At 38.1% G+C, this 23,287-nt stretch overlaps 1 protein-coding gene across 6 annotated transcripts in view; it reads left to right on the plus strand.

Moving 5' to 3' along the window:
* The window catches only part of Ryr2 (ryanodine receptor 2), a 681,083-nt gene that overhangs the window by 190,635 nt on the left and 467,161 nt on the right, over nucleotides 1-23,287 (plus strand). For all 6 annotated transcript variants that reach the window (XM_023700826.1, XM_023700825.1, XM_023700827.1 and 3 more), the window contains exon 2: nucleotides 17,736-17,855. In XM_023700826.1, coding sequence (XP_023556594.1) covers nucleotides 17,736-17,855 — 120 coding nt within the window. The remainder of the gene's footprint in view (nucleotides 1-17,735; nucleotides 17,856-23,287) is intronic.

A 23,287-nucleotide genomic window follows, 5' to 3' on the forward strand; every position in this document is an offset into this window, starting at 1 on the left:
TGCAATGTGTTAATTATTGAAACTGTCCTACCAATTTGGTTTGAGACTGTCTCATTGCTATTTGTTTCTCAATAAAATTATGGAAGAAAAAAAATAAAAAAAAGAAAAGAGAATTCTGAGTAAAGATTTATAGACTAACTTGGAATTAGAAAGTCTTTGTTCTGTCTCATCATAGACTCTAAACAGATTTGTTAACTGGTAAATGAACACTTCCTTTAATTTTAAAAGTAGCCTTAGTCTAAAGTCCCTGTGTGCTCTTGGGTGTTTTGCTTTCCTTTTTGTTTTATTATACAGCTCAAGCCCTGCCTATGCAAGCAGTTTCCTGTATCTGAGGTTGACAGTGCTGTGCTTTTGCAGATAGGTGACATTGGTTATCTTGAAAACCAACTTCGTTTATGAAGTACTTGAATCCTCCAGTAACAGAAGTGGCTTCTGCAATCTAAACAGGAATGAATTTTCTCCTCCACCCTTAACTTGTTGGTTTGGTTGTGGCTTTTGTTTTATTATATTTCATTTGATTTCACACAGAAATAGAATTCTACCTTGTAACTGATCCTTTTTAAATACTGTTTGCTTTGGGAGGGTTTGTTCTTGTGGTGCTGTATGTTTATTTACCAGTGATTATTGGCTGAAAGCTATCTTTTTCAATTTTTTTTGTTTAATTGTGGCACTAATATAAATGTTACTCTGATCTACTGCTCAGTTTAATTTGAAAAGGTCTTTCAGGGATCCTTGGCTTATGATAAGCAGTTCTATAAAGAATTGCTTCCCTAACTTTTCTATGAGATCACTTAAGGAAAAGCCAGCCGTGAAAAGTGTTAAATAGCTCCAGAAGAGTAAGCATTAGAGCCTGTGAAAAATTGTTTTTTCAAATCTTTTTAGTTCCAGTTACATTTTTCCTGTCATTTCCTTTTGCTACTAGGTTTTTAAATTACACAGCCTGGTGTACAGTTTGCCCACTCCCACTCTTGTCCATTCAGCACGCCAGGCTTCCTGTCAGGGGTAATGTTGAATCAGAAAGGGCTGATCAGAGCTCCAGGGGGAAGGCAGCACAAAATGAATCCACTCAGAAGTCAGGGAGCAGTAAGGTGCTGGTGGGTTGGAAACCCCACTATGTTCAGCTGCCGGCAGAGACTTCCACCTTCCAGAGCAATCTAGGAAAAAGGGCTCCATGACAGCTTAATGAGCTGCCTCTTGCTGGTCATTGTGTTTCAGTCAGAGATGTATGGCACCATGGGAAGATTGTACAAAGGAAGAACACTGCAGGACAAAAACTGCTCCATGAGTGTTTCAGTAACTGGAGAAAGGTAGAGTAGAACCTGGCGGCCAGTAGTTGGTAGAGAAATCATTTTCCTTAGTAGTCTGCTGCTGGTTTTGCTGTGACAAAAGAGAAAGCATCCACCACAGCTTAGGTGGCTTTCAAAGTCAAAAATTCTATATAGTCTAGTTGACAGTAGGATGAGGCTGAGCAGAGCTTCAGAGGTCTCTGTGAAGGCTGATTCCTTAACTGTAAATCACAGCACTGAAGGGTTTGGTAGACTATTGTTAGAAGTCAAGGAAAGATGACCCATAATTTGGAGTGATCCATTGATTTCAAAGAGCAATTGTGAGTTGGGTCTTGTGTCACTCATCATGTGACCAAGTCATCTTTATGCTAAGACATCTTCAACATGGACTAGGGATATTTTCTGGGAGAGTCTTTTAATTCATATATGGTTTAGGTTTTGCTTGTCATCCAGGCTTCACACCTTTTTATTGCTGGAAAATGATAAAAAATGATTTTTTAATATGATGTGGTATTTGCACTGTAAGGCTTGGAAAGTAATGAAGGAAGGAATCCAATTTTTGTGATAGGCAAATGGGAGAAAAATAGAGCTCTGACACCACCTATCACTGAAAATCCAGTTTGTATGAAAATCCAACATACAAAGATGGCTAGACATTGGGTGTCTAAAGATTTTAAAAAATAGTTAAATTGCACATTTTGGATTAGCTACTGAGTTTAAGGAGCCAGTTTCTATCTAGATGTGATTTTGATGGTAACTGTGGGAAGATTGGTAAATTATTTGTTCAAATCAAATATGGCTTTTGTGCTGCTCTTAGTGAATGTCTTTCCCATTTTCCTTTATATGGTATTTTCCTCAAAGCTTCTGTCTGCCTTTCAGGGGTCACATCAGCCTTCTGAATGATAGCTCTTACCATTGCTGGTTGGCCATGCTGCAGAAGTGGCAGGTGACCTTTTTTGTGTCCTCTGTTGCTAGTCCACATGATCAGTCATGTTAGTGTTAGTAATTGCTGTTATGTGATACTTCATGGCTTACGGAGGGCTTTCATGTTTTTAATTTAGTCTTTGGGGTAGTTATCCAATGCTGGTTCAGGATGATGGTCATTTCTTCTTTTTTAACTGATCAGATAATGTAATCTCATTAAAGTGGATGATTCCAAGGTTGGGCAGTAAGAAGGGGAGAGAAGATATCTTAATGAGTGTGCTTTGACTCCTCATTCTGAATTCTTTCTCCTATGTCTTTCCGTCTCAAATAGTAAATTCTAGGAATTACCATTAGTTGTTTTTCTTTTATTTTTATGCCTTTGCTAGAGTTCATTCATTTATTTATTTTCCCTAATTTGTCTATCAAACATTTATTGAACTTCTGCTATATTCCAGGTGTGATAGCAGACCCAGGTGAATCAAAGTAAGACTTGAACTTTGTGCTTGTAGTGAGTAGTCTAAGTAAAAGAAGATCATAAGCATAGGGCATAGAGGATATTGTGAATTATCATCCTGAGGCTTAGAGCCTCAAATATAACTCTGTGGAAATAGGGTTTATAGGGCTAGTCAAATAGTAGGCTCAGGGGCCGGGGGTTCAATCCCCAGGCCTGCTGTGCTGGCCCTGCACTGGGGCCCCCTGAGGCACAAGTGAGACTGGGCGGCCCACCTGTAATCCCAGCTCTTGGGAGGCTGTAAACAAGCCAATCACTATGAGTCTGATCTAGTAGTGAGACCCTGAACACTCTGTAGACCCTTCCCTAAAATAAAAAAAAGTAGGGTTTTTAGGTGACCTTAATAAACTTTCTTTGCCTCATATAGTTCTAGGATGGATAATTTTGATTTAGGAAACTGGGTTAGGTAGCTCCGTAGAACTTTGCTGCATTTAAAAGCAAGAGACACAGGCCTAGCAGTCAGGCTATGAGGATGGATATCAGTGGGGTGGGGGTTGTTCTTATCCATGGGTCATTATTCTATTTCAAATACATACTTAGTTTTCATCAATTAGCTATTTGTGTCCTCTCCTATGGTTACTAAGTGCTTCAAGGGCACTTGCTGCTAACATTTTCAGAATATTTAGCTTGCAGCCAAACTGTCCATATGCTCAGAGTGCATTTTATCATCTCCACTTAGCCTCTCTTCCTTCTTCCATTTTTGGTCATAATATCACATGTTCTTGCAGGTTGTGTGACACCCAGTGTTGAAGAGGGTTAGACTCAAGTGGATCCTGGCTCATCTGCCATTTCCTAGGCAGTGCATTGTTACTGTTCCAATCCTTCTTTCCCCGTTGTTCCTAGCTAGTGAAGTTCTTATTTCACAGAATAAATAGAGGCAGCTAGAAGAGAACTGCATCTTCCCTGTCCAAACCAGCCCAACTCTCCAGGCTTTGTTCTTCCACCTGAATCCTGGAGGTGCACCTGTCCTATCCTTGCCTAGATCTCTGGCCTTTCCCCTTTTCAGGACTGTGTTCATCAGCGGGCAAACATGCCCTTGCTGCTGCTCCAGCACATTGAGAATACTCCTCGAGGACCCTTCTCCTGGACATCCTATGGCTTCCTTCAGCTGGGATCAGAAGGGCTTCCTCGGATGCCTTACTTAGAATATCAAACACTATTATTCCTTGTTCCTACCTGGCTTGTTTCTTAATCTCTATTTGTTAACAAATGTGTCTGTGTGTACATGTACATATAGTTTGTTCTCTGTTTTTCCTACTTTATTACTATAAGGCCAGGAAGTTTTTGTGTTTTGGTCTCTTCTTTCTTAGTTCCTAGAAAAATACTGGGAAGGTTACAGAAAGTCTCAGATATCTTCTTCTTAGCTTCATATTCTCTCCAGCTACCATTCCAGGAACTATCTGTATCTTCTGATTTTCTTCTTGTTGTATTCCCTCTTTTTCTTTTCAAAAATTTTTATTTATTTATTATTTTTAGGTTAGAAAATTGGTGCTGAGGACTAACCCAGGGCCTTGTGCTTGCTCTGCAAGTGCTTTGCCCCTGAGCTCAGCCCCCAGCCCCTCCTGTTCTGTCTTCAGTTCCTTCCAGTCTTCATCTCATTTTCACCATTCCATTTCTGGACATGGAACCAGCCACTTGTGCTGCTTTCAGACCTGCACAACTCTTGTCACCCTTGGACTCACTGCTGATGTCCTTCATATGTCTGTAAGGTCCTGAGTGCCTGCCCTGCTAAGTCCGTCTCTGCCCCTCCTTCCTTTCCGGCCTCCTGCCAGGGCCCCCAGATCCTGTCCCATGGAGGGCACAGAGGAGCTTGCTGCCCTGTCCTTCTGGAGTATGCCATGTGCTTCCTCAGCTGTGCGCAGAGCTTAACTCAGCGAGCCTTCATCAGAGAGGGCCTTTCTGACAGCTTGTCACACACCCACTTTCTATCCTCTTGATCTTGTTCTTTTATTCTTGACTCTTATCATACTCATGTTAAAATTTATAACTATTCATTGGCTTATTATTGATCTCCTCCTGGAGTACAGGTTCCTGGGTGTAAGAATTTGTTCTGTCTGTGTTAAATGAACAAGTGTAATCCTTACAGAAATAGGAAGGAGGAGTGAACAATTACTTATAATCTCTTGCATCTAGGCTTCCTTTCTTGGCACTTTGTATCAATTATATTTGTAATCTCTCCTAGCAATCCTCTAAGGTAGAGTTTCATTTATTTTCATAGATGATTAAAACTGCATCACAGTGACTGCTACAAGGAGAGTTAGCGAGCCAGGATTCCAGCCCTGGGTGTGTCTCATCCAAGAGTAACGCTTGCCCACTTAACTCATTTTATTTATCTGTTATCCATTGTGAAGTAATAATTCTATAGGGGAAAATAGGGCTTAGTGTTTCCACTTCATAGATACAGTGCTGAGGGTGAAGCAACAGAAAATCTGCTTGGGACTTTGCCTTTAGGATGTACTGCTGTGGCCGCCAGGCGCTTCACAACCTAACTGTTGGATTCAGCCCCAGTGGGCTTCTTTGCACAATACAGGATCTCTGTACACAGACACCTTGTGCATCTCCCTTTATCTGTTTACATTTCCATCCAGTATATTTAAGCATGTGTAAATTGGTACAGGATCACATCCATGAGTTCAATGTGTTAAGCTTTTTAAAACAGAGTCTTAAAACTCACAGCATGGTAATTATCCACAGACAAACTGCCTTGTAGTTGATTGCTCCACCATTAGTGGAAACTGAGTGAAAATAACAGTTGGGCTGAAGTTTCCTGTTTTGTTTGAATTCATTTTTCTACGGTGCAACTTGACTCTTAGCAAGAAGAGATTATTGCTTGAGCATTAATTGCCGGTTCACTGACTCATTCCCAGGTCAGAGAGAAGCTCTTGGCTGAAATATTTACTGATTGCAGGAAAAATGAGGTAATTTACTGCAAGCTTCAAAAAATATGGAAATGGTAGTGCCCAGTGCCCTGACTGATAATTTATATTTTAATTAAAGAATTACATTTATGATTATTAAGAAAGAAGAGAACAAGCTTACCAATTGCAGAAGTGAACTCAAGGTTGAGACATGAATGTTTATTTCAGCTTTTGGAAAGGAAATCTGTGTTTCTATATATAAATGTTATATCTATATGTATAAGAGCTTAAAATCCTTGTATAAACATGAGAATTGGGAGAAACATGTGAAAACATATCCAGAAGACAAATTAAATTAAAATTACATGTATGTATACTGTACCATTCTCCACATAGTAGCTAAAACCTCTTCAGTGTTCTCCTATGGTGTATACCACTCATAGTGAATCTTTTAGAATTTTTCAATGATAATGAATAGCTGGTTACAACATGTGTGCCATAAATTTGCCACCACTGGTGTATACTATGTATCTGTCTAGATTAGTGTATATTTTTGCTTATTCTTAAAAATTTGTCCTTGGGGGCCAGGGAGATGGCTCAGCGGAATAAGCGCTTCCCTGGCAAGTGCAAGGGCCTGAGTTCAATCCCTGGTTCCACAAAAAAAAAAAAAAAATTGTCCTTGGAATGTAAGAAATGACAAGTTGCTAAAAAGTCTAAATTTACCTTATTTTCGAATAATGCCTTCTGTATAGACAAGATTCAGATCTTGAAAATTGCCTCTAAAATTACCTCTCCATCTTTCCTTGTATAATAAATAATTATTTCAGTCTCCTTACTTAAAATGTCCTCTTAGTCTCCTTCATGCATGTAGTCCGTTTGGAAACTTTACTTAAGATGTTGGGCTAATTAGTACACCATGATTTTCTTTTCAAGATTTTAGTGTGGATTACACAGTTGGAGCCTGGTAGGATATGGAATGGTATGCATTTCTAGCACTTGCACATTGTGGTCTCTGTCATTCTTTACAGAGAAGTATGACTTTTGACATTCTAAATATGCACACATAAACTTCCAAATATCCTATATAATATGTACATATATTCACATACATGAATCTCATCTGCTCTTCATAGATATTAAATATTTCAGAGTAGCATGTATCAATATATTTAATTTTCCAGAGAAACATTGTATCCCACAGTTTGTTGAGGCAGCAGTGTTCTCTGATGCAATTGCTAGGATAGATCTGGTAAAGACACCCTTGAAAGAGGGCTTCTAGAACAGCTTCAGAAAGTGGCAAGAAAGATGGGATATGTTTGAAGTGAGGGAAGAATTTTTGAAAGGAATTAATTGTGGTATGATACACCATACTAAATAGGTGTATCAAATCTTCAACCTTTGCTGTACATTTTAGGCAAACCCATGGACATTTTTTTCTACCTACTTGTAGGTATGAGAGGGTCTGAATAATTTTCTTGTGCAAAACACATATATTGCAATGAATTTTACCTGGATATATGAGTCAGCCTTCAATGCCTTATGGGAGATATAGATCATTTAGAGGCAGGAACATGGGCACAGAATTTATTCATGTTTTTGAGTGGAGAACAGAAACAGACACTTTCTTTTGATGTCATTGCTTGGTGGATTAACTGTCAATGCTAATCTGTATCTTACATGCAGCAGGCACCACGTCTGAATGTCTGAAATATGTACTGTCTTTCTAGATCTTATGTATGACTTGCATGCCAACGTTTTATAACACAGTTCCAATTCAGTGCTTAAATTTTGCAAGCTGCTTTCAGGGATGTGGATGTATCAAAAGACATGTGTGCTTCAAACAATTTTAGGCTCTTTACTTCTCTTTATCATTTTCTAATCCCCATTTTTATTTTATTATACCTGTTAATAGTTCAGAAATTTATTTTCAAGGATTTATAACATAAGAGTTAAGTTTCCCTTGCCTCTTGGTTTCTGGAAGTTCATTTTTCTTCTTTGTTTAATGTTTATCAGGAAGCAGACTTCACCATCACCGACTTTCAGATGGTGTTCATAAAGGTAGTTTCCATTGCCCCCTAAAGAGTTTGAAATAAAATCTCACCAGATACTTGGCTCACTGTGGTCTAGCCAACCATATCTCCTGTTTGTTTTTCAAATATACAAATCAAGGCAGACCTGGTGGTACAGTACATGCCTGTAATCCCAGCACTTTGGGAAACTGAGGCAAGAGAACTGCAAGTTCAGGCCCATCCTGGGCAACTTGGTGACTTGAGAGTCTGTCGCAAAATAAAAGATATAAAAAGGGGTAGAGGCATAGCTCTTTGCAAAGGTTCGATTTCCATAATCTCAAAACCGCCAGGCCCCAAATCCATCCCTTCCTGCATTAAGACCTTTGCTTGTTTATCCCTTTTCCAGAAATGTCTTTCATCAGGTCCTTGCAAAATCTACCTGCCTCTTGTCTCTCCAGTTTCCTTCCTAATGTTGCTTATACCCTAACTGCTCTTGTGAGCATCTGGAGAATAATGTGAATGGGTGTTGCAGAGGGCAGAGGGCAGGGATTCTGTAGGTTCTGATGTGAGGAGGACATGATCCTCACTATGGCTGGACAGTGGCAGGGCAGCCTCCCAGACTGAGGGAATTAGAGGAAGGATGAAGGTGTCTGCTTTCAGATGCTGTTTGATTCATGGTACATTCATTGAGATGTAGAATGATGAAGGATGGAAAATTTTTTAGCAATTAAAGAAATATTTATTTTGGGGCATGTTAAATTCCAAAGAGATTAGACCTACTAAAAATGATACAATTATTTATGGGTGATTCGTGAGACAAAGACTTATTAACGTCTTTCGTATTTATGAGACACTTAATGGCATACAAGATCTCCATAGATATATTAGCCTTTGATTTTGCTGAGTCTTTGCAGACAGGAAGTGAAAACACGCAACTGAGAGTCAGAATCAGAGTGTTAAAGACAAACTGTTACATAATACAGGGCCTTACTTTGAATTAACTGCTCAGTAAAAGTCCAAAAATGTTAGCTTCTCTGTCCCTTTTTGATGAACTTATTTGCTCTGTTCATCACTTATTCTTTACAAGAAAAGAAAAGCATAGGTGCTACTGTATTTGACCATACACTAGGTAAGTCCAAAGCAGTGATGAAATCAGTGAGACAGTCTGGCAAGTGTGCTTCCGAGCACCTTCAACATAATAGGAACTTGATGAAGGCAAAATATGCACAGAATATGACCTGCCTCTGCCTCCACTGCTCAGCCTGTCCTGAGGCACCAAAGCTCGCATCCCCAAATGGTGATAATAACTCCATTAGGCAACCCTTTACACTGCATCCAGTATGTAGCTCAGTGGCTTCCCATTTCCCTAAGGAAAAGTGAAACACCTGAGGCACTGGCCTCAGAGCCTTTCATGATCAGCTCTTACTGTTGCCAACCTTATCTCATAAAATGCCATCTTCCCTTCTGGCTTCTTCTGCTCTAGCTATAAGGTTCTTTCCTGTTCATTTTTCCTTTTGATGCTGAGAATTGAACCTGGGCCATTATATGTATTTCAGCCTGCGCTGTATGTACCAGTGAGCACTACCCCAGCTTCTTCCTATTCTCAAGTGTGCTGAGACCACGCGCAAGGCCCGAGAGCCTCCCACCAGCCTTCTGTCTCCCTGGGATGTTCTTTCATGGTCACAGGGCTGGTTCTTTGGGTCCTGGCTCAAGATCACCCCTCAGCGATCCCTAAGAGTTCTACCTAAGCCCTCTACTTCCCAACACAGTACATTTAGGATCCTCTTAGATTCTATTTTTGCTTTTTTAATATAACTTTGCATTTTCCAACATAACTATACACTTATTTTGTTTTTGTTTATTGGCTTTCTTCCCTTTCCAGGAGGTAAGCCTAATGAATTTAGAGATCTTTGGTTTATTCAACAATTTATCTCAGACAATTTATCTCAACAATTTATCTTTTAGGACACTTCTTAACACATAATGCGTTCTCAGATTATCTGTTAAATGATGAATGAGTATTTGAAAGAAGCTGTTGATATTGTTTGAGAATTCTTTTCCATGCTATACTATAACATCAGACATGACAGTATTTATTATAGAAATAATGTCTTATTTACTCATCCAAAATTGTCTAGACTACAGTGATCTAGTTCTGGGCTTCTTCTATATAAATATTACACTTCTGTTCTAAGGAGTCTTTTTTATTTTTGGTACTGGGGATTGAACTCAGAACCCTGTGCTTGCCAGGCAAGCCCTTGTTCTTGTTCTACTGAGCTATCTCCCTGGACCCCTAAGGAGCCTTAAAGTCCTAGGCACTGCATGAGAAAATTTAATAAAAAGAATTCAACCCAGCCTATGTTTTTTGACCATGTACTATGTAAAGTGGTCTAATGTAGATGACAATATGATTACCTTAGGTTACAACTAAAGCATTTATTTCCATTGGGCATTTGCTTCTATGAAATTTCATCTGATATACAGAACAGGTAGTGACAGGGTAGGATATATAATGTGAACTATTTGTATGGTAGCTAACACTGGACAGAAATTCTCATGACCTAAGCTAGGAGAAGACCAATTCAACCCTAAACTTGGGTAAACCTTTTGGAAGACAAATATGGTGAGAGTTTAGGGAAAGTACTTGGCATGATCTAAGGATTTTATAATAGCCAGAAATAGCAGACATGAACTTTCAAGCATATATTATTGGTTTGCGCAGACTGTATGTAAAAGAATATTGTTGTAATTAAGGATTTTTTATACCTTTGTGGAAATATGAGGAAAATAAGGGACTACATTGTTTTTTCCTGTGATTCAGTTGAGTTTTATATTAATGCTATGGGTATTTAAGGTACAGTAAAATATGTCACAGCTATCATAAATAGACTTCATAATTTTCCTCCAGTATTGCTCATGAAACCATGAAATCACTTATTGGGGTCATACAATACTGGAATTAATTGGAAATGAGATAGGATTTTACCTTGACAGTTCTAAAAGGACACTTCATCTTCAGCATGACAATGTACATTTGTGAACATTCGTAAGTGGATTGGGGTCTGCCATCATTTGGAGCATTACGTTTTCCAGGCACATTGTTAGGCGATAGAGATACACACTGATGGCCAAGGTGGATCTTGTCTTTTCTGTTAGACAGCCACTAATGCCAGGGGTGATTGAAATAGTATGGTGAATGTTTAAATTTTAAAAATATCATTACAGGGGCCAGAGAGATAGCTCAGTAGAATAAACACTTGCCTGGCAAGCGCAGGGTCCTGAGTTCAATCCCTGGTACCGAAAAAAAAATCATTACAGTAAAAGACACATCACCATTAATTCCTCCCAGAATACTTTTTGCTTTGAATACAGTTATCCCTCTTGGAAGCAGTTCTGAAGTCCTCATACACTGTGATCAAAAGGTGCAATGAATTCCCCTGCCCTCATCCAACAGAGATTAGGACTTATAAAAATATTGTGCTGTGTCTTTATCCACCTTATGTGCTGGATATGGTACCGTGCATCTCCATGTTCCCAAAAGCCCAAGTAATCCCAAAAGATAAACATTCTGAATTGTTTCAGGACTAAGAGGCAACCATGACCATGCAACTAGATATTTGCATAAGATTTTCAGAACAGCTTCAGAAAGTAGCAAGAATGATGGGATAAGTGTGTTTGAAACAGTGGAGACTATTTTCAGGGGATAACAGTGTCTTTTTTTCATAATAAATTAAAAAATAAACTTTTTTTTTTTTAATGAGACCATGTGTCATGCAGACATGCTGGGAGGGCCACAGTGTGCTCTATATAACTGGAAAAAAGTGGCTATTTTCTTTTTTTAAAATGTGTACCTTTTTTTTTTTTTTTTTCCGGAACTGGGGATTGAACTCAGGCCCTTACGCTTGCCAGGCAAGCGCTTATTCTACTGAGCCATCTCCCCGACCCCAAAGTGGCTATTTTCTGCACGTAACTTACCATTCTCACAGTTCATAAAGTATATTCCTTAGTGTCAGGTGGGTAGTGGATATGGAAGTGCAATTGTAGATGCTGAATAAAATACTTGGTCTCATTTCTGAGTACCTGAAAAGTGTCAAGAAGTTAGTATTGAAGCAGTTTCTTCTTTTTTTATATAAAGGGAAAAATTATATTAAAATAGCATTTGAGACTTTGTCCAATTAAGAATTGTTATGTTAGCTGATAAAGCAGTTCTTTTTTTTTCAAACCAAATTGGTAGGACAGTTTCAATAATTAACACATTGAATTAGTGGTTAATTGCTGTACAAGATGTGGACATGATGTCCTATTGACAAACACTACTAGAACAAATCCCTCTATTCATTAAGAGAATGTAACTATATATCTATTCTAACCATTTTAGATACAATACACAGATACAAAATGGATATTCATCTGTATCCCCTTTTTTTGTTTAGTTCCGTTATTTGAATCTTATAGGTGTGTTAACTCAACAAAATATTCTAAAAGAGTCCAATAGTCCATAATAGTATTGGGTCTTCCGCTTCACTGGCAATGTCAGAAATTGTTGACCTGAGTCCCCTACAGCTCAACATACCAGCATGGTTTTGAAGCAGCTGAATATCTTTTGATATTCATTTGTATAATGGAAAGGTCAAAGTCCTGTAAGGGCCTCCCAGCGAGGTGATGGGGAACTCGACTGTAGATTATTTATTCATCCATTTGCCCAACAGCTATTTCTTGACTAAGTGCCTCTTCTGAGCTTGTGTTCTTTAGGTCATGGTGAAACCCAACAGTAGGACAAAGTCCTCATCCTTATAGGACTTGCAGTCTAGTAGGAGAGGATTTGACAATTAATAGGTATATAATGTCAGATATGAACAGAAAAGGGGAAAAAACAATAAAAGAGATTCAAGATCAAGGATTGATAGAGTGGCTGTGGACATGGTTTTCCATGTGTATGTGACCTAACGGGAGTGTGAACTATAGTTAGGGGAGCTTTGCTCAAAATTACTATATTTACACGCTCACAGTCCCAGTAATTCATCCCTCAGCATCATCTCCAGGATATCTGCCTCTCTCTCCCTATTGCCACCTCTGCACCACACATAGGTGTTCCTGTCACTGTTTGGCTTTCTTTCTCCCCTGCTTTCTGCTTGTCCTTACCTGCAGTTTCCTAGACTATTTGATTTTTCAAAGGTTTTCTATTTTATTTATCATGGTTCTGTTACCAGCCAGAGTGTTTTTTAGACAAGCTTGAGGTTCTTAGACAAATGTCTTAATCACTTTCTTTGCCAAGTCCTGTGTTTGTGTTCATTGCAGCTGAAGTATCTGATCTGGCCAGTCCCTGATACGGTCATGGTGGTTTGTAGGAGGCAGGATTCTTTCAATATTCAAGAGGGAGATCATTTTGAACTTGGTTCTTCCACTGCAATATTTGAAGTGAGAAATCTATTAAAAAAGGTTATGTGAATTTAACAATGTTAAGTTCTTACAAATTTTGACCATTGTTTATTCTTTTATTCATTAAGTCAGCTATTACTTATTGAGGCCTTCCTATTATCTCTGACATCATGCTAGATATTGGGTTTATAATTCTAAGTAGAAATAAGCTCATTTTATGTCATTGGACATTAATAAATTACAAATGAATATATGCTAACCAACTATAAAAATGGGAAAATATGAATATAGTATTTCAACAGCACAAGCACATGCAACACAACACGCGCGTGCGCACGCGCGCGCACACACACACACACACACACAGTGGTGGACATGGAAGGCTCATGCCTGGAAAGAATGCCTCAGTTAAGTTTTGCAAGGTGAATAGGCATTAATTACAGGGAAAATGGGATTTAGTAACAAATAGGAAAATCCAGGGAGAGCCTAGGAAGAAGGAAGGGTGGCTGAAGGAAGTGGTGATTTGGCACTAACATTGCAGATCTTTGTGGCTGATGGATTCTTTGATCCTCCTCCTCCTCCTCCTCCTCCTCCTCCTCCTCCTCCTCCTCCTCATTCTTCTTCGTCTAACTAGGGAAACCACTAAAGAGTTTTAAACCAGGGCACAGTCAAGTGATTGTGCTGTCTCAGTGTATAGGCACCACTGGTGTTTGGATTTCAGAGAAACAAGTGAGAAGTGATTGTAGCTTGGATTGAGATGAGATCACATGTATGATGGAGCAGAACAAGTAGACCTGGTTGACTGTAAGCTGGTGCCATCCTTATTTAAGTGAAGCTATAACTCTGGGATATGTTACTATTAAAGCTTCATTAAAAGAAATTGATAGGGACTTTATTTTTGATCAGTTAAATAGATACCAATGTATGGAGAATTTTTCTTACAACTTGTTCATGTAATATTTTGATTCATTTTCTGTGGCATTTGGTACAATAAACTTTTGGAATTTATCTCAAAAATAAATGTAGATATTTAATTCTTTGAAAGTTATTTTATTTCATTTTTTAAATGTATTTGGTACAGGGTCTCACTATGCAGCTCAGGCTTGTAGCAATCCTGTTGTCTCGGCCTCCTGTTTTCAGCCTCCCCAGTGATTTCAGGCATGTGCTACCATACCCAGTCTCAGGGGCTAGCTCAGTGTGCCCATGGGTACGGCCGGGTATTGAACCCCCATCTCTGCACTTGCCTAAGCCAGCACTTAGTCTGCTGAGCTATCTCGCTGACCCTGAAAGTTATTATAAAAAGTAAATTTACAATTCTATTCAGATTTTGTGTAAGTAAAGATCAGTAAATTTACTTTTTCAAGTTCATTTTACAATAAATATTGGAAGTGTGGTATGGCTTCAGTGTTCTTTAGGAACAGAAGGGTATTAATTTTATCATGGTAATGATAGTTAACAGGTTTTGACATTTAAAGAAATAAAATAAAAGAACATAAGTTGAGTCCATTGTGTAGCATTTTTCTCTATATAATTTGATTTCTTGTGAGTCAAGTCTAAATGTGCTACATAGGAACTCTACAAGCTATAATAAAGGGTGAATACTTTGAAGGTATTTTTGCTTTTTATGGGGTAAGGTAGGAAAATGATGGTTCTAGTATGTATTTTAGCCTCAGGTACACCATTGCACGTACTACCAGATGTGAGAATAGAAAATATGAATTAGAAGGCTGTCAGGAACTGGGTAGCCAAAGACTAATCAGAAAAGGCTTTGTGACTTGCTTTAATTGAACTTCTGTTGTTCTATTAGCTGGGCATTGATCCAGGTCTATCCAATGAGATTCACCTCTGGATCTCATTGGTGTCAGGCAGTGTTAATTTTTACTTTTAAAACAGAACCTAGAATGTATGTGTGTGAATATACAATTGTGCACACACATCCACACAAGTATATAAAGCACATACTGTGTATGTATCAACTATAACCAGGATTATTACAGATAGGTTAGAATAATAGAATAACTTGAGTTGCCTGGTCAAGTGTGCTCACAAGAATAATCCCACTTTCAGTACTAATTTTCTGTATTAGCTTTCTCATCACTGGAGCACAATACCTGAAGCTTAAAGGAGGAGAGATTTATTGGGCTTAAACTTTCACTGAGTTCAATCCATGGTTAGCTGGCTTCAAGCATGATAGAAAGGCCTGGGAGAGGAAAGCTGCTCATGTCATGGGGATTGAGAAGACCTAGAGGTGGAGAGACAGGGATGAAACCACACCCTTCCTGGTCCCACCTGTGTCTTCTGATCAGGACTCATACTTGTTTTAAGAGAATACAGAATATAAATAAATCAAAAATTAGGAATGATACAGAATTTCACTAAATATAATAATAGGAATTTGATAATGGTTGTACTACTACATAATGCTGTCTTTCAATTAGTTGTTTAGATTAGGGCTTACCTTGAACATGAGATTTTTGAGGCATTTACATAAGCCATAACAAATTCTAATTTCTGATTTTAATATGCAGCTATCATGGATAGTTGTCAAATTCCTATAGGAGGCTGTCCATGTCTTTCAGAATCTCTGCATCCTGAAGTGTGGCTCTTGTTCTTGAGCATTTGTTAGAAATGCAGCGAATATCTCACTCAAGACACAGAGAGGCCAGGGAGATGGCTCAGTGGAATAAGCGCTTCCCTGGCAAGCGCAAGGACCTGAGTTCAATCCCTGGTTCCACCAAAAAAAAAAAAAAAAAAGACACAGAGAATCAGAATGTGTTCTTTAGCAAGATCCAGGAATAGTAGGATGCATGGCAGAGATTTGGCAGCACTTCTGCAGATAACAAACACAGTAGAAATCAATTAAACCTCTAGAAGCAGTGTAGACCCAATGACTTTTACATTCAAATAAGTTAATTTTAATGACACAGCTCTTGGAGAATGTATGAGAAGCCCTCTGTGAGTAAGAAGGTAATTTGTGCTGCATTTTCCCCATCTATATGTGTATGAATAACTGCTATATCATTTGAGAGCAGTGAGGATTAAATAAATTAGTGCTAGGGCAGGCAAAGGTCATATTTTTGGCAAATATGGTGTGTTTTGTCTTCCTTCAGGACTTCTTCAGGAGAACTGTTCCCTAAACTGTCTTTTAGCAATATATTAATTAGTTATTAAATGGTATTTAGATAGTCTTAAGTATCCAGAAATGTCTTTTTTGCTCGTGTCATTTATGTATTAAAGCTTTTCTGTAGGGCAGATGAGACAAGATAGCAAAAGTCTGTAACAACTTGATAAGGCATGAGCATATCAGCTAACTCTTAGCTCTTCTCCAACTAATACATATTTGAAAAGCACCACATATCCTTTATCTTGCAGATTTAAAGTATTGCATGATTTTTTATTATAGTCGTGGTACACATGAATTTATATTCATAGGTACTGGTATGAGAATCAGACAGTTTTCTTTAGCAGATGACTTTTTGAATGAAATAAGTGTTCACTGAAAATTAACAAGGACCTGGAGGGAAAGTTTGAAGGTGGTTGATAAAATCAGTCTTCACCCATGGTTGGTGCTGTAAACTATGTTTCAAGTATTGCTATTACCTCATAAAAGATAACGATAAATGCGTGTATTACATAAGTTTGAAGAAAAGCTGTATTTGTACTTTTCCACTTAAAATGTATTTTCTTTAGCTTAACCAGAAAAAACTTACTTTCTGCTTATAAAGATTTATCACATTTTGCACCTTTCCTTTCCTTTGTCATTTTACATTGACAAAATTCTTTCAGGATAGACTTATGTATCCCTTTTCACTTTAAATCTAATTAAAAGGACTGATTAATATATTCATTCAACTACTTTTGTTATTTTTTTTTCTGCATCCTTGATATTAAAATGTCAAAATACAAATAATTAGACTTCTAGGAATATTACATTTAGAATCTGTTAACATCTGAGACTTTGCTGCAGTTTGTTTAGTGCCTGTTTAGTGCTGTTTGTGTGTCAGTCATTGTATAAGCATTTTGTGTCTCTTCATCATCTTAGAGGTTCAGTATCTTGCCTAAGAACACATGACCCAGTCATGGCAGAATTCAGATGGGAATCCAGATTTTGATCTTTTTGCCTTTTATGACTTCTATTTATTGTCTTTTCTCATATGCAGTTTTTCCTATAATTCTCCTTCATTAATTGATGCAAAACCAGTGTTGTATTCCAGAAGTTTCTCTATACTTTTTAAGCACCTAAAGATCATCTCAAACACGATCACATAACCAATATGTGGTTAATCTAAGATGAGTTTTATAATCAGTTTGTGTTGATGAGTTCATTTATTGACCTGCTATTCTGTGTTAGTTTTGGAATGACAAGTATGCCTGCTATTAGACCTTATCCCCTTCTTAGTGGTCCTTTATGTCTTTGGAATGCAACAGGACATTTCTTGGTAACCTTTATGTTTGAAACAATGTGTAAGAGTGCAAATATGAAGATCCTGTACTTTGGTTACCTTTGCAGGTTGCTTCTTGTGTGAGAAGCCCACTGATTATTTTGAATGGCATCTCTTTTCACCCAACCAGTTATTACTTTTTTTTTTTTTTGCAAATAAAATGTGCTTTAGAAATTGATTCTGTAGTATCTGCCCCAGTCCCCCTTTGGGCAATTGTTTTTATACTTGGCTCAGACTTTAAAACTCTAAAATCATGTTGTTAAAGATTTGCTTTAGACTAATTATGTTAAATCTAATTTTTTTTATCTGTTTGTTCCTCTCTGCAGGATGATGAGGTGGTCCTGCAGTGTACTGCAACTGTTCACAAAGAACAACAGAAACTATGTTTGGCAGCAGAAGGATTTGGCAACAGACTTTGTTTCTTGGAGTCTACTTCCAATTCCAAGGTGGGATGAAGTGTTTCAAAGTCATTCAGATGTCAAGTTCTACTTGTGACATTTAAGTATTTATAAGCACTGTGTTATCTTCTGTGAATCATATACTATATAAACTAAGGGACATGAAAAATAGTTTACTGTCCAGTGTGGAGAATTTTCATTTAACTTCTAGTGGATACATAGAACTGGAATATAGGTTTTAAGAAGAGGAGACAAAGTTCTATCCCCATGATGCTTTTATTCCAGTGGAAAAGTAAACAAGTCCTGAGTGATATAATCTGAGAATGGAAAGGGCTAAGGAGGAGAGTAGAGTCAGGGCAGACAATGTTGAGTAGAGGACGTATTCTTTTACAAAGAGTGTTTTGGGAAGGCTTTTGTGAAGTGGTGAGATCTGAACAGGTTAGAAGCAAGTAAAAAAATATGCAGCACTGCATGTTCATGTACTTTCCACAGAGAGAGTCTTGGAAGTCCAAGGTCCCAAGGTAGAGGTACACATGCAGAGTGTAGCACCATGAGTGAAGTGTCCAGGGGCAAAAGGTATGGTCTTCTTGGACAAGGTTTCAGATGACCATGACCATGATTAGTAGTTGAAGTTGTTTTCTAGTGTGAAGGGGGCCCAGGGGGAATGGGAGCATTGGAGCAGGAATGGGGCACCATTTGGTTTAGGTATTATAAAGATCTTTTTAGTCTTTTATGAATTTGAGACTTAGGAAAAGTAGAAGTAAAAGAACTGTTGGAAGGTGCTTGCAGAAGAATGAGTGGGAGCTATCTCTGCCTCCAACTGCAGGAAACAGCTTGGCTATACTTGGAATGCACTATGAGCATGTACTGGATCTACTGGTCAGTCAGACTGTGCAAGAGTAAAGCAAAGAGAGGAAATGGAGGTGCCTGTAGGGGTAATGAGTCGGTGAGAAAATACTCAATTTCGTAGTCTATTGTTTGGCACCTTTTGGTTTATGAAGTACTTTAATATTCACAATCTTTTGTCACAATGAAGGAATGAACAGTTACTGTTATATTCATTGCATACATGAGGAAATGGAAAACTAGTAGAGGTGAAGTACTGTACTTGTAATGCTTAATGTGACTTCAAGAAAATAGTGTTAGCAAAGGCTTTTCACATGGAGACTAAGGTCTTTAATGTCGAGTCCTTGATTTATTCTTTATACTACAGAAATTCTTTGGTTATTCTGTGAAATTAGTTGCATGTGTGTATACTTCAGTAGTTTATGCAAAATAACATAAGTACTATGCTAGTTTGTAATAGAACATTGTGCATTTTATAGTCCTACTTAGGTTCATATTATTTGATAATTTTTATGGAGTATTCTCTCTTTACAAATTACTGTGACAAATTTGGCTATGAAAAGTATTTTTCTTTTTTATGTATTTAGTACAGGGTCTACAGGGTCTACAGGGTCTCACTACATAGATTAGACTCACAGTGATTCTCCTGTTTTCAGCCTCCCAAGCACTGGGATTATAGGCACACACCACCATGCCCAGTCTCAACTGGTGTCTCAGCATGCCCCAGGGGCATTGCTGGCACAGAGGATCAAACCCTGTCTGCTGTACTCTGCCTAAGCAGGCACTTTAGTCTGCTGAGCTATCTGTCTGGCCATGAAAAGTGTTTTTCTTAAAAAATATCAATCAACTTAATATGTAGCATTTTCTCTGTGGCTTCTGATATTTTGGGGTGGCTAAGAAGTCTGAGCGAATTGTTATTGTTTTCTTATGTTTTCGTGCCAAACATTGTGCCTTTAACCTATAAAATCTATGGATTATTAAATCAGAAGAGAACTAACAGTCATAAGCTAATTCTATTTTTTCCAAGATAGAATTTCAATTTTCTGTACTGACAGTTGACACTCTAGATCTTAGTTCATGTTCACAGTATGTAAACCTGGGGACAAATATATTTCACACAGATGGATCTGGATTGTACTTTTGCTGGTAAGAAAGGGAATGTGGTCTCCAATCCCCAAAGTGGTTTCCCTTGTATATTTGATAAAAGTAGGGAAAACAGAGTGATTGTTGGCAGTAAGTACACTGACTCTGTAAATTATATTTGTGCTGCTGAAATAAGTCCCAGAAATATTCCAAGCTACAGAATCATTAATCACCTATAGAGTAATGGTAAGCACAGAGGTGACAGTGTATCCCCACAGTGTCAGTGAGCATACAGGAGGAAGAGGAGGGAAGGCAGTGCGGCTTCTGCCGTCTACAAAACCTGGTAATATGGTGGGGTGGGGTGAACAGGAAAGCAGCAGCCAGGCCTGAGAGGGGAAAAACCAGACCAAAATGGAGCTGACTAAACGAAATTGAACCAAACCATGGACACATGGGTTGTTTGTTTCTTAAGCAAGTTTGGCCTTGGGGGCTTTGGAAAGAAACCAAGTAAACCTGCTTTCAGAATGAATCTTTGCTCTGAACAGAAATCATTGGGAATGCAATCTATATTGAGTAGGCATTTGAGGGTCAAGGATAGAGAAGGTCCAGACAAAAGGGGCAAGAAAGTAGAACCAGTACTATAGCTGCTAGATTATTGTCCACAGGGGACCATATCATAGGAATAACAGAGGCTTTATTTGCTGGTGTCTACTACATACCCCCTTACAAAATTGGGAGCTCACAGAGGTATATTTATTTGTCCCCCTTTTGCTGATGTAGGTTCCCTCATTGCCACAGAGACTGTGCTCTAATGCCATGCCCACCAGTATGATATTGTCTGGCCGTCATGGAAGTGAGGTCGTGGCTCAAGCATGGGCATTGAGATTTATAGCTACATATGGGCGTATGGTTCAACTCTATTTCCTTTAATTGGTTCTGCTTCTTTCCTTATCTCTTTCATGTTTGTGAAGTATTAACAAGGCAGGAGAAGGAGTGAAGGATGGGGCAATTCAGGCAGGGCCAGATAGGGGTCACCTAGCCCAGTGTACCCTATCACTAAAACATAGTAGGCAGGGGTCAGACTGAGTTGGTTTCTGCCTCAGTCTCTTCTGTTTCTAAGGTGAATTGGATGCTGTGCTAGAGCTTCTTTGGCTTAGGATGCCACCTCTTAGAGTGAAGCACATGAAATAGGAGGATGTGTTTCAAAACAGTTGGGGAATCGTGGAGTCAGGTGCTCCAGGGCCATGGAGGAGACAAAGTTATTAGCATTCACAAAAGCAAATGAAACCAACTCAGGTTTTACCTATTCATCTGACGTGCCTTTATAGCCTGTAGACTTTGTAAGTTGGTAATACATATAATTATATAAAGTTTATCTATAAGTAGACTAATGTGTATGTGTTTATAGACTTAGTCACAATTGTCTTCTATATGTGCATTTATAAAATTATATATTTTTAGCCATAAAATGAAATAAGAGCAGAATAGTGTCTATAGGTAATGAGGTTTACCAGATAAACAAATTTACAACTGTTACTATTTCAAAATGAGCTAAAAGAAGTGTTGAAAGTCAGAGAAACTATGAAGGAACATAAATTATGAACTTGGACATAAGATAAGTATAGAAGAGGGCTTTGAGAAAAGAGCTGAAAGATAACAGGAACAGATTGTAAATGAAAGAAAAGCTAATTTTAGAAATGGAGACAGAAGTAAAGGAATGTGGAGGACAAACACCCACAGGTAGTCTTCAGAGAGATAGAAGATGGGAAGGGAAAACTTTCAGAAATCCAAAAGCTGTAAAGAAAAGATGAGAAAAATGGGAGTGAATGTTAGGCATAGGTGGTAGGAAGAAAATGCAATGGATTTATTGTAGAAGATGCAGGTAGAAGGCCAGTGCAGGTGGGAAGACACATTTTAGCTGAAGAACGTGTACCTGAAAGCACACATTTGAGAGGACACAGTGTATCTAGAAAAGAAAATAGCTTAGCCAAAATGATTATTCTAGAAGAAAAGCCTTAAGACTTAAAAAATCCTTTTGAATTAAAGCAGAAACAGTCACTTTTAAGAGAAAGAAGGCCCAGTTGTCATTGTCCATTTTAGTAAAAACTGTTTCCTGCCAAAAGAATGGGGTGATAGCTTTTCTGTCTTTGAGTTTCTAAAATGAGCCAAGGATCCTAGCCAAAATGACTATTTCATTACAAAGATCATAAACTGTTATGAACATGGATAATGCTGAGATAGCTCCATGATCCTTTCCTCAAGAGTTTATTGAAGAATGAGGTTCTGACAGTCAAACTCTGGTGGAGACTTGGATATGAAAAGCTATAGAGAATCCTGACAGGCTTACCTGAGTATGTGAGATCCAGACGTGATTTTGGGGAAAGGATGTCATCTGGAGTGACTCTATGCTGTGACAGCATAGTCTGTGCAGCTACCAGACCATGCAGGGGGATGGGGAGAGTTTCTAGTAATTATATTCAACTTTTTGGTTGTCCTCTAAGTATTGTCTTAAGTAAATGTAACTTGAGGTAGGAGAGGAAGGGGAAATCAAGGAGCTATTAGCTGTCTTCACTATTGCTCTTAGAACTAAAATGTAGTAGCCATCACAAAAGGGACTACAGCAATTATTTAAAGATATTTAGTATATTAGTATTAATATTAAGATAGTCAAAGCTTCATAAACAAAAGGTCTGTCTTTTATCTAGATGTGTACATATATGTATGCACACATATAAATATATAGTCCACTTTGTTTTGATCAACACATGGATATATATACACACGCAAATATAGATATATACATATGCCTCCCTGTGTGAGACATATACACACATAAAACATCCTATAAAATGTTTAAATAAAAGGATCAATCCAATTTTAAATAAAATAAAATCATATATTTAGCCTTTTTAAATAAAAACAGAAAAGCAACAGTGTAGAACTAATAAAGATATTGATGAATTGATTTTAAAAATTGGTTCGTTGAAAAAAATCATCAGACCACTAATTAATCTAATCAAAAAAGAAGAAAGCACAAACATTCCAATATTAAGAAGCTGCATATGGGCTTAAAGGAGATAATGATTAAAATTAGAGGAAATGAAATCATAAGGGATCATTTGTGTAATTATATGCAAATCAATTTTAAAGCCTTCATGAAATAAATCATTTTCTAGAAAAATTTCATTTTATACAGAAAGTATGAAAAGATCCATTAAAAAATATTAACTGTTCCCTAACAAGGCATACGTCAACATTTTATAGGCCTGGGCTATGTGGAGATAGCTCAGCAGTCTAAATGCCTGCCTGGTAAGCTCAAAGACCTGGGTTCGATCCCTGGTACCCCATGCTATACAGGTACCAGAACTCTGGGTACACTGTGCCAGCCACTGAAACTGGGTGTGGTGGTGCATGCCTGTAATCCCAGTGCTAGGGAGGCTGAGACAGGAGGATCAGTATGAGTCCAAGCTGTGTAGCAAGATCCTGTACCAAACAAATAAATAAATATTTTTAAAATATTAAAAAAGACTCCGCAGTGCCTCCCCCACCCC

Source organism: Octodon degus, unplaced genomic scaffold (genome assembly GCF_000260255.1).
Source record: "Octodon degus isolate 3935 unplaced genomic scaffold, OctDeg1.0 scaffold00127, whole genome shotgun sequence".
NCBI classification, from domain to species: domain Eukaryota; kingdom Metazoa; phylum Chordata; class Mammalia; order Rodentia; family Octodontidae; genus Octodon; species Octodon degus.